Source organism: Diceros bicornis, chromosome 10 (assembly GCF_020826845.1).
Source record: "Diceros bicornis minor isolate mBicDic1 chromosome 10, mDicBic1.mat.cur, whole genome shotgun sequence".
Classification (NCBI taxonomy): Eukaryota; Metazoa; Chordata; class Mammalia; order Perissodactyla; family Rhinocerotidae; genus Diceros; species Diceros bicornis.
In genome coordinates this window covers 59300051-59313294 of record NC_080749.1, presented here as the reverse complement: position 1 = coordinate 59313294, position 13244 = coordinate 59300051, and the positions used below count along the sequence as shown (strand labels likewise).

The window sequence follows — 13244 nt, the reverse complement described above, 5'->3', positions numbered from 1 at the left end:
AAGGCAACTTACCAGCCAGTGCTTCTCCTGGCTGGCTCGCCAAAACTGTCGGGGGAAGAGGGCTAATCTCCCTCTGCCCTTTCCCTTAAGGTTCTTCTGGCTGGCCAAATAATCAACAAGACAGGTTAGCAGGAGAAAATAATACCAAGTTTAATAACATGTATACATGGGAGAAAGCAGGGACACTGCGTTTCTCCACACAATAGCAGAAATTCTCGTCTTAAATATCATTTTCAGCCAATGACAAAGGAGGATTTTGGGGGTGGGGGAGTCAATTACAGGAGATTACCACTAAAGCACAGTAAACAAGAGTAAGGTTATTATGCAGATTTAAGACCTCACCTTCCACATTGATAAGTTTCTAGAAATGAGGTCATCCCCCCTCTTCCCAAGACAGAGAGGGAGATACCTTTACAAATGGAGATTTCCCTTATAAATGTAAATGTTTGTCTGGCAACTCCTCGCAGGACCATCCAGAGAATGTGACCAGAGAGACAGAATTTCTGATAAGATGGGCTTGTTGGTGCCTTTCCTATTCTAACATCTATTTTACATTATATTACAGCCATCAGATGGAAGATCTGTTCCAGGAAGGAGCCACCATGTCAAATTCTTTAGGCAGTTAGTGGGGGAGGTCAAATGTCCTTCAGAGAAAACAATCAAAGTAAAGAGATATATTTCAGGGTGGCCAAATTTTGATCTCCCACACAGCCTTGAGCATTCGTAATCATTGAGAACAAGGTTCTTAGTGTTACATAAATATTTTACCCTATTGGATGAGTAAATGTTTTGTTAATTGGCTCATCCACATTTCTATTCAAAGAGCATCTTTAGATAAATGAAGCTTTTAAATAACACCCCCAGGAAAACTCTTGGCAAACATACTGTGCTTTTTGCCATAAGGTTCTCAAAATATCTTAGAGAAATATTAAAAAGTAAACCCTTAGAAAGGAAGATTAGACCTGGTTGCAAAAACCCATAACTCATCTTTTCCCTCAGGACTGACTGACTTAAACAAAGGAAGATAATTTGGTTTTGCTCTCTGCTGTACCAGGACTATAGCTACTTAACTTCTCTCATCCTAAAGCCTGAAGCTTGATAACTTTTCTCAACTCATATCTATCGTGAAAGAGCAGATCCATTTTCAAATATTCTTTGTTCCTGGGGCTTCTATATGGGGGCAGAGTGAACTAACAGCTGGCTTGTTCCTTTCAGCTCTCAGGTGACTGGCATCCATGAGATGATGGAATGCATTCAGAGACGAGTAGATCATCTGACCGAACAGTGTTCTGCACACAAGGAATTTGCTCTTAAGAAACAGCAATTAACAGCCTCAGTGGAGGGCTACCTAAGGAAGGTAACTTTATTAAATGTGTCCTCCTTAAGCTACTATTTAGATGCAACTTCTGATTAGGTGATAATAGACAGTATAGCAACTGTGGCATGTGGGCATAGTGGGAGGATGGGGTGTGTCTCCTTAAGCTTCTTTTACGTTCCACGTTAGGTTTTATAATTGAACAGAATAGAGTTATAATTTACCATTGCTCATCAGCCATCCCTGTCTCAGGTTGCCAAAACTGGATATGTAATCCTACCTGCCACCCCAGCCCTGAACACCTATACACCAAGGCAGTCCTTGCTTTCCACAGAATTGTGTTAACTGAACCATGTACATATTGGGATTGTCCTTGATTTACATTGCTCTGTGCATGGTTCCAGTATGCACAAGTTTCAGTTCACATGGTACCATACCACATGAGGACTGCAGATAGACAGATACCAAAAATGATGAGTTTTGGGGGTTTCCAGGAATAAACTGCCATTATCATACTTTATTGAACCAGGTCAGTGCAAAGGACATGGTCATTCTGAATAGAAACAGACGTGAGAATCCTCTCTGCAGAGTGAATATAATGGTTTGGTATGGGAGAATTTTATTTCCTATTTTCAAAGAGGAATGAAAGCAGGAATATTTGCAGGTGGAGCATATAGCAAAAACTAGTAATATCTCAATGATATTAATGCTAATGAACCTCGCTGCACAAGTTGGGTCTCAAATTTTCAATGATGTTTTCATTTGATACGATGGACTTAGATGCCTGACTTAAACAAGTAGAATTACTAGACTCACAGGAGAGGGTGTTTAATAACCATGTCTCTAGCTAAATTGTCTCCTCACCTGTTATTGATCCAAAACCTTGGGAATTTAGCCTTGTTCTGATGTCTGGGTCCAGGGAGATTCCAAATATGGTGGCAGCTGTGGTGCCACATTCCCTAGAGCTTGAGACTCAAGCTAATTTGGTGATAGTGGAAAACACAGTAGGAACTCAAACAACTGTTGCTACTTGTCTTCCTGCCAATCTGACTGCGGAAAGTATGGACTCTAGATAGAGCCAGGGGATGAAGGAAGTAACTTGGATGGAATAGAATCTTTTAAAGGTCACTTTATTCATTGATTCATGTGTACTGAAGATCAAATCACAGGCCCCCACATTCATCAAATAAATGGCCAAGCGTGTCCCTGTGTTTTATTGTCACATGTACAGGCTTTTGTGCTGCCCTAGGGTCCCTCACCCCTAAGCATAACAACCCATAGGGTGATCTAATACCTAGGTTTTGGACCTCTACTTCAAGATGTGCCTGTAAATTGGGCCCCATTCAACTTACAGTGAATGATTATGAATTAATTATTCAGATAAATTCATCTCTGCTGATGTGTTAGCAAGTACATTATTATTTCTAGTAATATAGCTAATAAAATTCTTAGAAGACATGGATGATTGCTTATATCTCATTGCTGTCAATATAATATATGTCTGTTAATAAATATATATCTTTAATCATATACCCTCTGTTGGTAGGTCAGTAGTATTACCTCATATGAAGAGCAGCATTATTAATTTAAATATAAAATTCTGAAATATTTAAAACTATTTTTAGATTAAAATTGATACATCTATTTAAAGTAAAATGGAAATGTAGAGAGTAATATTTATTTTCTCTACACACATGCATACATAATACACAAATACATATTACTAAGATTGCAATATATTCTTTATTCCTAAAGGTGGAAATGTCAATTCAGAAAATCAGTCCAGTACTTTCCAATGCAATGGATGTAGGTTTCAGCCTTTCTGAATTAGAGAAGATTTTGAGTAAATATTTGGAACTAGATACCCAAGCTAAGGTAAGTAAAACAAGAATTATTATTATGGTTATGATTTTGTAAATATGGTTTATTTTCTTTACATTCAGTAGCTATAAAACTTAATCCTGGTTCTCTTGAGGGTTGCAATTCTAAATTAACATTGTGGCAAATAATGGCTTAAAAACTACTATTATGTGCATCTAAATTATTTATGTATACACGTGCGTTTATTAGGTGTTTGAGCTCACGGAACTCAGCATTACAGCCTGGTATTAAACACTCACTTGGCCCCTTTTCCTTGCCTGGGTGATGTTAGCAACTCCTTTTGGGGATGCCAGAGGAAGCAGGGAGAGTGCGTCTCTAAGACTGTTTGTGATTTTCTGCTAGAATAAGTTACAAAAGGAAATTACTGGAAGCAGCATGCATTAATGCAAGATTCCAGGAGGCAAACAAAAACACAATCTTTTTGGCACACCCAATGCTTAGAGACAGAAAATGGCCCTCCAATCCCTGGGACCTTCTCTAGCTCCTTCTCACTCCTTTCACATGAGACTTAGATTCAAATATTCCTGCTAGCAGCTCCAAACCTGCGCTGAGTCCCAGGCTGCCCCGGCAGGTGTTTAGGAAGGTGAGCCAGGTGCCCTCTCCTGGCACCCGAGTTGGCAGGAAATGGCCCAGCTACTCCGTCAGTTCTCAGCAGAAGAGCATCCTTCACAGACGGCGCCCTCACTCGAAACTCACAGAAAGAACAAATTCTTTTAAATGGAGTGTTTTTTATTCATTATTTAAAATGTTTAAAATAAAACATATGTCTGAATTCAATTTTATTATTTTATTTTAAAAGTTTTAGAAGGAAGAAGGAAATTGCACGGGGAGAAACTCTCCCACTTCCTCTTTCCCAGAGTGCTGTCTGGAAGCAGCACTTAAAAATTGAAATTACCTTCATTCAATGGAGTACTTGGGAAGCATATTAAATACAAGCAGGCAAGCAATCCCTTCTTGCTGCAGATGAGAGTGAAGCTTTTTTCTTTCATTTTTGGTTGATTCCCAGCTTGGTCGCACATGGAGTTTTACATGGCTCTTTCTATGGCAGTTGTATATGTAATACCTACAATTCCTACTCATCTATTTAATCAGTGGTTAGATTTCATGTGCCAGAAATTGCCCTCAAAAGAAAACGTAGGAGAGCCACCCTAAGCGAGTCAAATTCCCCGACTCTTTAGGCTATTTAAACCTAATATGTAGTACTTCTACACTTGTTTAAAAACCCTTCTAGAGAGATTTAAATAAGACTGCGTAATTGATATGTCATTTTTTATAAGTTAAAAAATGAGTAAACAATTTCTATAATTTTACCATTTCTTATATAACAAAATTAGTTTATGAATTTGCTAGAGCTATTGTTAAATTTCATAAAGCAATTCTTGTGTGTAATTATTTTATTAAACTATTTAAAACATTTCTGCCACTTTGTTTTACAGTCTTTCATACCAAACAACCTTCCTTCTATTCGTGACACAGAAAAGAATGCTCTACATAAGAAGTGTAGCTGACAGTGAAAGAATGTTTTGAGATGGTTTTCATTTTAAGATGACTTTTTTTTTTTCATTTTGAAAGTTATGCCTTTCTTTTATTGAGGAGAGCCTTGGTACGAGTTTAATTAATAATCGTAATAGATGGATGTACAGAAGGTAATGAAATGTGAATGTTCATGATTCCACTGTCTGCTTCTGACCCCCTGTGCTTTGCTGTCGTAGGAGACATCACATGAATTAGAAGCAGCTGCAAAACTTATGACAGAGAAAAATGAATTTGAACCCGATGAGGCAGCATCTCTTTCTTCTAAAGCTAAATGGCTAAAGGAAGAATTAAAAATAGTTGGCGAAAGCATCGGCTCTAGGTCACATGTCCTGCAAACTTATGTGGCCTTTCTAAAGTCATCAGAGGAGGTATGGTACCTATGTGCTGACCTTCCATGGCAAGGTGGCCTCTGCCCACCGTCCTGCTTCCTGTGGGGATAGAAGCCCTGGGGGTAATTCCATATCCTCCTCCTCAGTGCATGTACTCACTTACTCTCCAAGGCACCATCCGGGGACTCAAAGAGTAAGTTGTTTACTAAAAAATAATACAAATATGTATGTGTAGATAGATACACAAATAAGCAAAGTAGTTGTGCTGGAGCACTTTTTACTATGACCTACAAATATTTATAATATCCTAAAGATAGAGCAAAATGATTTAAAAATAAGTCATTTTCTATTTAAAAATAAGACAGGAATTTCTTTGAATACCTAAGCAATTAGTGTGATTCATTTAAAATACACAGAATCGGAAATTACAGGCTGTTGCATCCAGTCTCAGATTTATCTTGTTTGATACCTTTTAAGAAGTTTCCTCTGAGAGCTTCTCCTGAGGCATTATTTTGACTGTTTGTATTAGGTAATCTGGAAAATTCCCTCTAATACACTAGGATTCCTTCTCTCAAAGGTCCCAGCTTCTTGGAGATAACGTCAGTAATAGAAAAGTGCCAGGATCCCACCTCATTTAACTCTGGTCCCAGTGCAGATCAGAGAGGTGGGTGCTGGTTTAGTGGGTGGTGGAGCCAGCAAGGTCCACTCAAGGGTAAAGCCAGCAAAAGTTAGGTAGCATGTTCAAATTCCATCTTCTCAACCCACCCTCCCAACTCTCCCACCCTTACCTCCCACCACCACCGTTCTGGCCACGCATGCCTTCTCTGTCAGCTCTCCTCTAATATCCTGAATTCTCGCCACTCTGGAGGAAGGCCATGCCCCGGCCCTGGAAATCTCGGGTAACCACTGCCTCCTTTTCCACATCTTTACTCCATCTTTTGTCATTTCTGGCTTTTTTTTTTTTTAGTTCTTCTTAGTCCTGAACTCTCGTGGTTCAGCAGAGGTATCACAACTGAAGGGATTATCCTGTTGATGAACATTTTTATTAAGAACTTGAAATGGTAGAGAAGATATAAAGAAGAGTTTGTTTTCTGCAACTTCATTGCTAAAAATGTAACTTCTTGGCTTCTAGTTCGGGATCTACTTCCATGGCTCACTCTGGCCTCTGGGACCAAGAGCCTCTCTAGGGCTGGAAACTGAGCTTTGCAAACAATTTTCTCAGAAGGAGCCCGTGTCCTTCCATCTTTCCGGCTTTCACTAAATCTGTTTTCTACCTGGCAGAAGTTTCTGTCCTTCTAATCTTGGCAGTGGTCTCAGTTTCTCACTCTCCTACCCCCTCAGGCTTTCCTTCTTTCCTCACCAGCTCGTGGTTACTCATTTCCATGCCATTCTCCATGCCCTCAACTCCCTGCCTTTCAACCTGACTAACCCTGCTAATTCCCAATACCAGATCCATCCAACACTCTGTTTACTCAGTTTCTCTTTCCAAGCTTCCAGACATTCCTGCAGAAAATCATACAGTTGTGCTGATTGGCACTCTTACAAATGTATGGGTCTCTGCCTCGGCTGGGTCCTCCATATGCTCGCTAGTTGGCATCCATTCAGTAGTGATTCTCAAACATCTTACCCCAGTTTCCATCGTTAAATCTTAGCGATAAACTTACCTCATACATGACTGAAAAACATGAGGCCATTGAACATAACTCCTTGACATCCTTCGACTTCCAAACCTAATGATATGTTCACCCATCTTCCACTGTGGCCGGTAGGATCCCTACTCATGTCCAGCATTAATCTGTAATCAGTATACTCCTCCGTCCTTCAGAATCTAGCTCCAGTAACCATCCTCTAATATTTCAGATTTGCTTTTTTCCATTGCTTCCTTCCCTTTGGTTTACAGTTATGCCCAAACGTTCTTGCCCTCATCAAGTCTACCACTCTATAATTTTCCTTCCCTTCACATCTGGACTCTTAGAATGGGAAGATGACATTTCTTGCCTCTCCTTGCTCATCCTCCCTAGTCCTCATCACACTGCCATTTAGTTTATCTCCTTTTTAGTCCTGCCATTCGCCACTTCTTCACTCCACTGAAAATGTTCTCATAAGCTACTTACTAGTTGACAAATGAAATGGTGTATTTTCAGTCTTTATCCTTCTCAATCTCTCTGCCACATTTAACCCAATTACTCACTCTCATCTCCTTTGACTTTTTTTAAAGAACAGATTTATTGAGGTATAATTTACATAGCATTAAATTCATCTACAGCAGAGTGCAATAATTTTTAGTATATTTATAGAGTTGTGCAACCATCACTGCACCCCAGTTGTAGTATATTTCCGTCACCCCAAAAAGAGCCTTGGTGCACATTTTTAGTCAATCCTGGTTTCCACCTCCAGCCTCGGACAAGCACTGATCTGCTCCCTGTCTCTATAGATTTTCCTTATTTGAATATTTCACTTAAGTGGAATCATCCTGTCTACTGCTTTATCTGTTCCTTCTTGTTTTTCCTAATTCAGTTCTCTGTTCCTGAAGTATGGTGTGTCACAGAATTCCTGCTTGTACTCTCTCTTTTGCACATTCTACACACTTTCTCTACAAAAATCACATCCCCATCTATGATTTCAAGTCACTAATAACTCAAAAGTGGTTCCTCAGCTCCAGCTCTCCTGAACTCCAGACCAATGCTTTCAACTTCCAATCATACTAATTACCTATGTATCCTGTAGGTTCCTAAAACTCAACAAAACACAACTCAACTGGTTATCTTTTCCTCAAAGATGCTTTTCCTTCTGTATTTTGGCATTGGATTGATAACTCTACCATCTTTCAGAAGTCCTAGGTAGAAGCTTCAGTCTTTTTCAAGCCTTCTCTCAATGAGCACTTATTTTGTACAGGCCCTGTGCTTTTCATTCCTGACTTCATTTAATCCTTACAACAAGTCTGTTTAGTTACTGTTACCCCCATTTTACAAATGAGGGAAACTGAGGCTCTGGAAGTTAGGTATACAAGATCAAACAGCTAGTAAACATCAAAGCTGAAGTTTAATCCCCAATCTCCTCCCTTTTGCTTTTTCCTGTTCCAAAGACCATGCTATCTCGTGTCTGTCTACAGAGATAACCTAAAAGATTTCTGAATTCCCCTTCCTCTCCATTTGCACCATCACTTCCTCGGTCCAAGTCCTTATCATCTCTCACCAAGCTTAAAGAGGTTGTCTTCTGCCTATTCTCTTCCCTCCTACAATTCTCCCCTTCACTCCTCCTTTCAAAAAATGGTCATTCTAAAGCAAGTCTAATCATGTTACCTCCTGAAACTCAGGTGATTTGACAAATGTAATTTGTGAAGCAAGTTGCAAATAACTTTTACCAAAAGTGGATAAAGTATTAAAGTTTATCATTAATTCACTTAAAAAACACACTAGTACAGATTCAAGGGAATTCCTATAATGACATCATTCTCATTTGCATTCAAGGAGGCTTTTTGGAACAGTTAGAAAAAGGGGATGAATTAAAGTTTATGTTTTGAGAATTGCTCATAACTGACAGGCCATTCACACTTGTGCCTTCAAACATGTTAGTCCTTCCAGTTGGGATCCCCTTCTCCTACTCCCTCTCACCCTGGACAATTCTGAAAGACACAGATCAAATGCTGCTTCCTGTGGGAAGTCCTTCCCTATTTACTCTATGTAGAGTTGGTGGTCCCTCCTCAGTGTGCCCACAACATTGTGTGTATATACTTGTCTTTTGTTGTAATAATCTGCTTATGGTTCTCTTCCTCCCAGAACTATCATTAGGAACCTAAGGAAATAAGTGCTTAATTCTTACTGAGTTAATTTAACTAACTCATGAAGGATAAGTAGGAGCAGAAAATTGAGGAAAGATCATTCTGGGCTGAGAAAACAAGCATCAGCAAAACAGAGGCATGAATAAATGGAAAAAGAGAAACAAGGAGAGAACTCTGTTTCTTAGTGCCATTTGCATGCTCTCCTATTAAGTTCATTTAAATTTAGAATGATGACAAAATCTGTAAAATATAGTGACCAACCATTGCCTGAAATTTAGATTGCTTTTGGTGGTTATGAGCTCTTTGAGTTTTGTCCTATTGGCCATTAAGTATTATTCAAATGCATAAAACTTGTGTCAAAAATTGCCTACTATTTCTACATCACCCAACTACGTGTTAATCTGTAGTTCTACAGGCACATTTGATTTTATGTAAGCTCTGTTCAAAGAGAGTGATTTAAAATAATCTAGTACTGCTTACATTGATTAACAAATGAGAAAATATATTTCTAGGGAGGCAAAGTAACATACCTCAATAAGATTAGCTCACGGAGACAGTTTAATATTAATACTTATACAGAAAATTAGTAATTATTTGTACTCATTTGTTCTGGTTTATCACTGATTAGAAGCAAGTTGTGATTTACTAATTATTTTTTCACTGACTTCCATTTCTTTCTGATTTGTATTCCTTGATTGCATATATATATATATATATATATATATATATGTCGTTCTTCTGAATTATAAAATTCAGCTTTAAATGGAACCACACTGGTCTTTGACGTAAATTGTCCCCAATTACAAAATATACACGTGTATAATACATAAATATGATTTTGGCTATAGTAAGTAGGTCTTACAGGTAACAAACTTGTCAGCTCAATTTACTACCCAGTGGTGGTCCTGTCTGTCAACAATCTAAATAGATTTTCATGTCTTTTCAGTAAATTAACAATATTCAATAATTATTTAAAGAATTCTGAAATGCGGTTTCCATTTAATTTTTTTTATTGATGTTTTAATAGTTTATAACATTGTGAAATTTTGGGTTGTACATTTTTGTTTGTCCATCACCATATATATGTCTCCCTTCACCCCTTGTGCCCACCCCCTACCCCCATTGCCCCTGGTAACCACAATACAGTTTTCTCTGTCCATGTGTTGGTTTATATTCTGCATATGAGTGAGATCATACAGTGTTTGTCTTTCTCTTTCTGGCTTATTTCACTTAACCTAATACCCTCCAGGCCCATCCATGTTGTTGCAAATGGGATGATTTTTTCTTTTCTTATGGCTGAGTAGTATTCCATTGTATATATATACCACATCTTCTTGATCCAATCATCAGTCAAGGGAACTTGGGTTGCTTCCACTTCTTGGCTATAGTGAATAATGCTGCAATGAACATAGGGGTGCATAAGCCTCTTTGGATTGTTGATTTCAGGTTTGTTGGATAGATTCCCAGTAGTGGGATAGCTGGATCATAGAGTATTTCTATTTTTAATTCTTTGAGGAATCTCCTTACCGTTTTCCACAGAGGCTGCACCAGTTTGCATTCCCACCAGCTGTGTATGAGGGTTCCTGTTTCTCCACATCCTCTCCAACATTTGTTGTTTTTTGTCTTGGTGATTATAGCCATTCTAACAGGCATGAGGTGATATCTTAGTGTTGTTTTGATTTGCATTTCCCTGATGATTAGTGATGTTGAACATCTTTTCATGTGCCTATTGGCCATCTGTATATCTTCTTTGGAGAAGTGTCTGTTCATTTCCTCTGCCCATGTTTTTGATCGGGTTGTTTGTTTTTTTTGTTGTTCAGTTGTGTGAGTTCTTTATATACTATGGAGATTAACCCCTTGTCAGATGTATGTTTTGCAAATATTTTCTCCCAGCTGGTTGGTTGTCTGTTCATCTTGATTCTGGTTTCGTTTGTCTTGTAGAAGCTCTTTAATCTGATAAAGTCCCACTTGCTTATTTTTTCTTTAGTTTCCCTAGTCTGGGTAGGCATGTCATCCAAAAAGATTCCTTTATGACCAATGTCAAATAGTGTGTTGCCTATATTTTCTTCTATGAATTTTATGCTTTCAGGTCTCACCCTCAGGTCTTTGATCCATTTTGAATTAATTTTTGTGAATGGCGATAGCAGATGGTCCACTTTCATTCTTTTGCATGTGGCTGTCCAGTTTTCCCAACACCGTTAATTGAAGAGATTTTCCTTTCTCCATTGTATGTTCTTAGCTCCTTTGTTGAAAATTAGCTGTCCATATATGTGTGGTTTTATTTCTGGGCTTTCAACTCTGTTCCATTGATCTGTGTGTCTGTTTTTGTACCAGTACCATGCTGTTTTGATTACTATTGCTTTGTAGTATGTTTTGAAGTCAAGGATTGTGACGCCAACAGCTTTGTTCTTTTTTCTTAGGATTGCTTTAGCTATTTGGGGTCTTTTGCTGCCCCACATGAATTTTAGTATTCTTTTTTCTATTTCAGTGAAGAATGTCCTTGGGATTCTGATAGCGATTGCATTGAATCTGTAGATTGCTTTAGGTAATATAGACATTTTAACTATGTTTATTCTTCCAATCCATGCACATGGGATGTCTTTCCATTTCTTTATGTCATCATCGATTTCTTTCAATAATATCTTGTAGTTTTCATTGTATAGGTCTTTCACCTCCTCAGTAAGATTTATTCCTAGATATTTTATTCTTTTTGATTCAATTGTAAATGGTATTATCTTTTTGAGCTCTCTTTCTGTTAGTTCGTTATTAGCATACAGAAATACAACTGATTTTTGTAGATTGATTTTGTACCCCGCAACTTTGCTGTAGTGGTTGATTATTTCTGATAGTTTTCCAATGGATTCTTTAGGGTTTTCTATATATAAAATCATGTCATCTTCAAATAGTGAGAGTTTAACTTCTTCGTTGCCTATTTGGATTCCTTTTTCTTGCCTAATTGCTCTGGCCAAAACCTCTAGTACTATGTTGAACAGGAGTGGTGAGAGTGGGCAACCCTGCCTCATTCCTGTTCTCAGAGGAATGGCTTTCAGTCTTTCTCTGTTGAGTATGATGTTGGCTGTGGGTTTGTCATAAATAGCCTTTATTATGTTGAGGTACTTTCCTTCTATTCCCATTTTGTTGAGAGTTTTTATCATAAATGGATGTTGTATCTTGTCAAATGACTTCTCTGTGTCTATTGAGATGACCATGTGGTTTTTATTCTTTGTTTTGTTGATGTGGTGTATCACGTTGATTGATTTGCGGGTGTTGAACCATCCCTGCGTCCCTGGTATAAGTCCCACTTGATCGTGGTGTATGATCTTTTTAATGTGTTGCTATATTCAATTTGCCAATATTTTGTTGAGGATTTTTGCATCTATGTTCATCAGCGATATTGGCCTGTAATTTGTATTGTCTGTGTCTGGCTTTGGTATCAGAGTGATATTGGTCTTGTAGAATGGGTTAGGAAGTGTTCCATCTTCCTCTACTTTTTGGAATAGTTTGAGAAGGATGGCTATTAAATCTCCTTTGAATGTTTGGTAAAATTCACTGGAGAAGCCATCTGGTCCTGGACTTTTATTTTTTGGGAGGTTTTTTGATTACTGTTTCAATCTCTTTACTTGTGATTGGTCTATTCAGATTCTCCATTTCTCTTGGTTCAATTTTGGGAGGTTGTATAAGTCTAAGAATTTATCCAGTTCTTCTAGATTGTCCAATTTGTTGGCATATAATTTCTCATAGTATTCTCTTATAATCCTTTGTATTTCCATGATATTTGTTGTAATTTCTCCTCTTTCATTTCTATTTTTATTTACTTGAGCCTTTTTTCTTTTTTTCTTAGCAAATCTTGGTAAGACTTTGTCAGTTTTGTTTATCTTCTACAAGAACCAACTCTTTGTTTCATTAATCCTTTCTACTGTTCTTTTGGTCTCAATTTCATTTATTTCTGCTCTGATTTTTATTATTTCTCTTCTTCTGCTGACTTTGGGCTTTGTTTGTTCTTCTTTTTCTAGTTCTGTTAGGTGTAATTTAAGGTTGCTTATTTGGACTTTTTCTTGTTTGTTAAGGTGGGCTTGTATTGCTATGAGTTTCCCCCTCAGGACCGCTTTTGCTGCATCCCATATGATTTGGTATGGCACATTTTCATTTGTTTCCAGATATTTTTTGATTTCCCCTTTAATTTCATCAATGATCCATTGGTTGTTCAGTAGCATGTTGTTTAATCTCCCCATTTTTGTCACTTTCCCAATTTTTCTTTCATGGGTGATTTCCAGTTTCATAGCATTATGGTCTGAAAAGATGCTTGTTATGATTTCAATCTTCTTAAATTTATTGAGGCTTGCTTTCTTTCCCAACATATGGTCTATCCTTGAAAATGTTCCATGCGCACTTGAGAAGAATG

At 37.9% G+C, this 13244-nt stretch overlaps 1 protein-coding gene across 1 annotated transcript in view; it reads left to right on the top strand.

Annotated features, from left to right (window-relative positions):
• CCDC141 (coiled-coil domain containing 141) overlaps positions 1 to 13244 on the top strand; it is a 192082-nt gene that overhangs the window by 134018 nt on the left and 44820 nt on the right. Inside the window, exons 9-11 of the mRNA XM_058549342.1 lie at positions 1216 to 1357; positions 3071 to 3190; positions 4909 to 5100. Of these exons, the coding sequence (XP_058405325.1) occupies positions 1216 to 1357; positions 3071 to 3190; positions 4909 to 5100 (454 nt within the window). The remainder of the gene's footprint in view (positions 1 to 1215; positions 1358 to 3070; positions 3191 to 4908; positions 5101 to 13244) is intronic.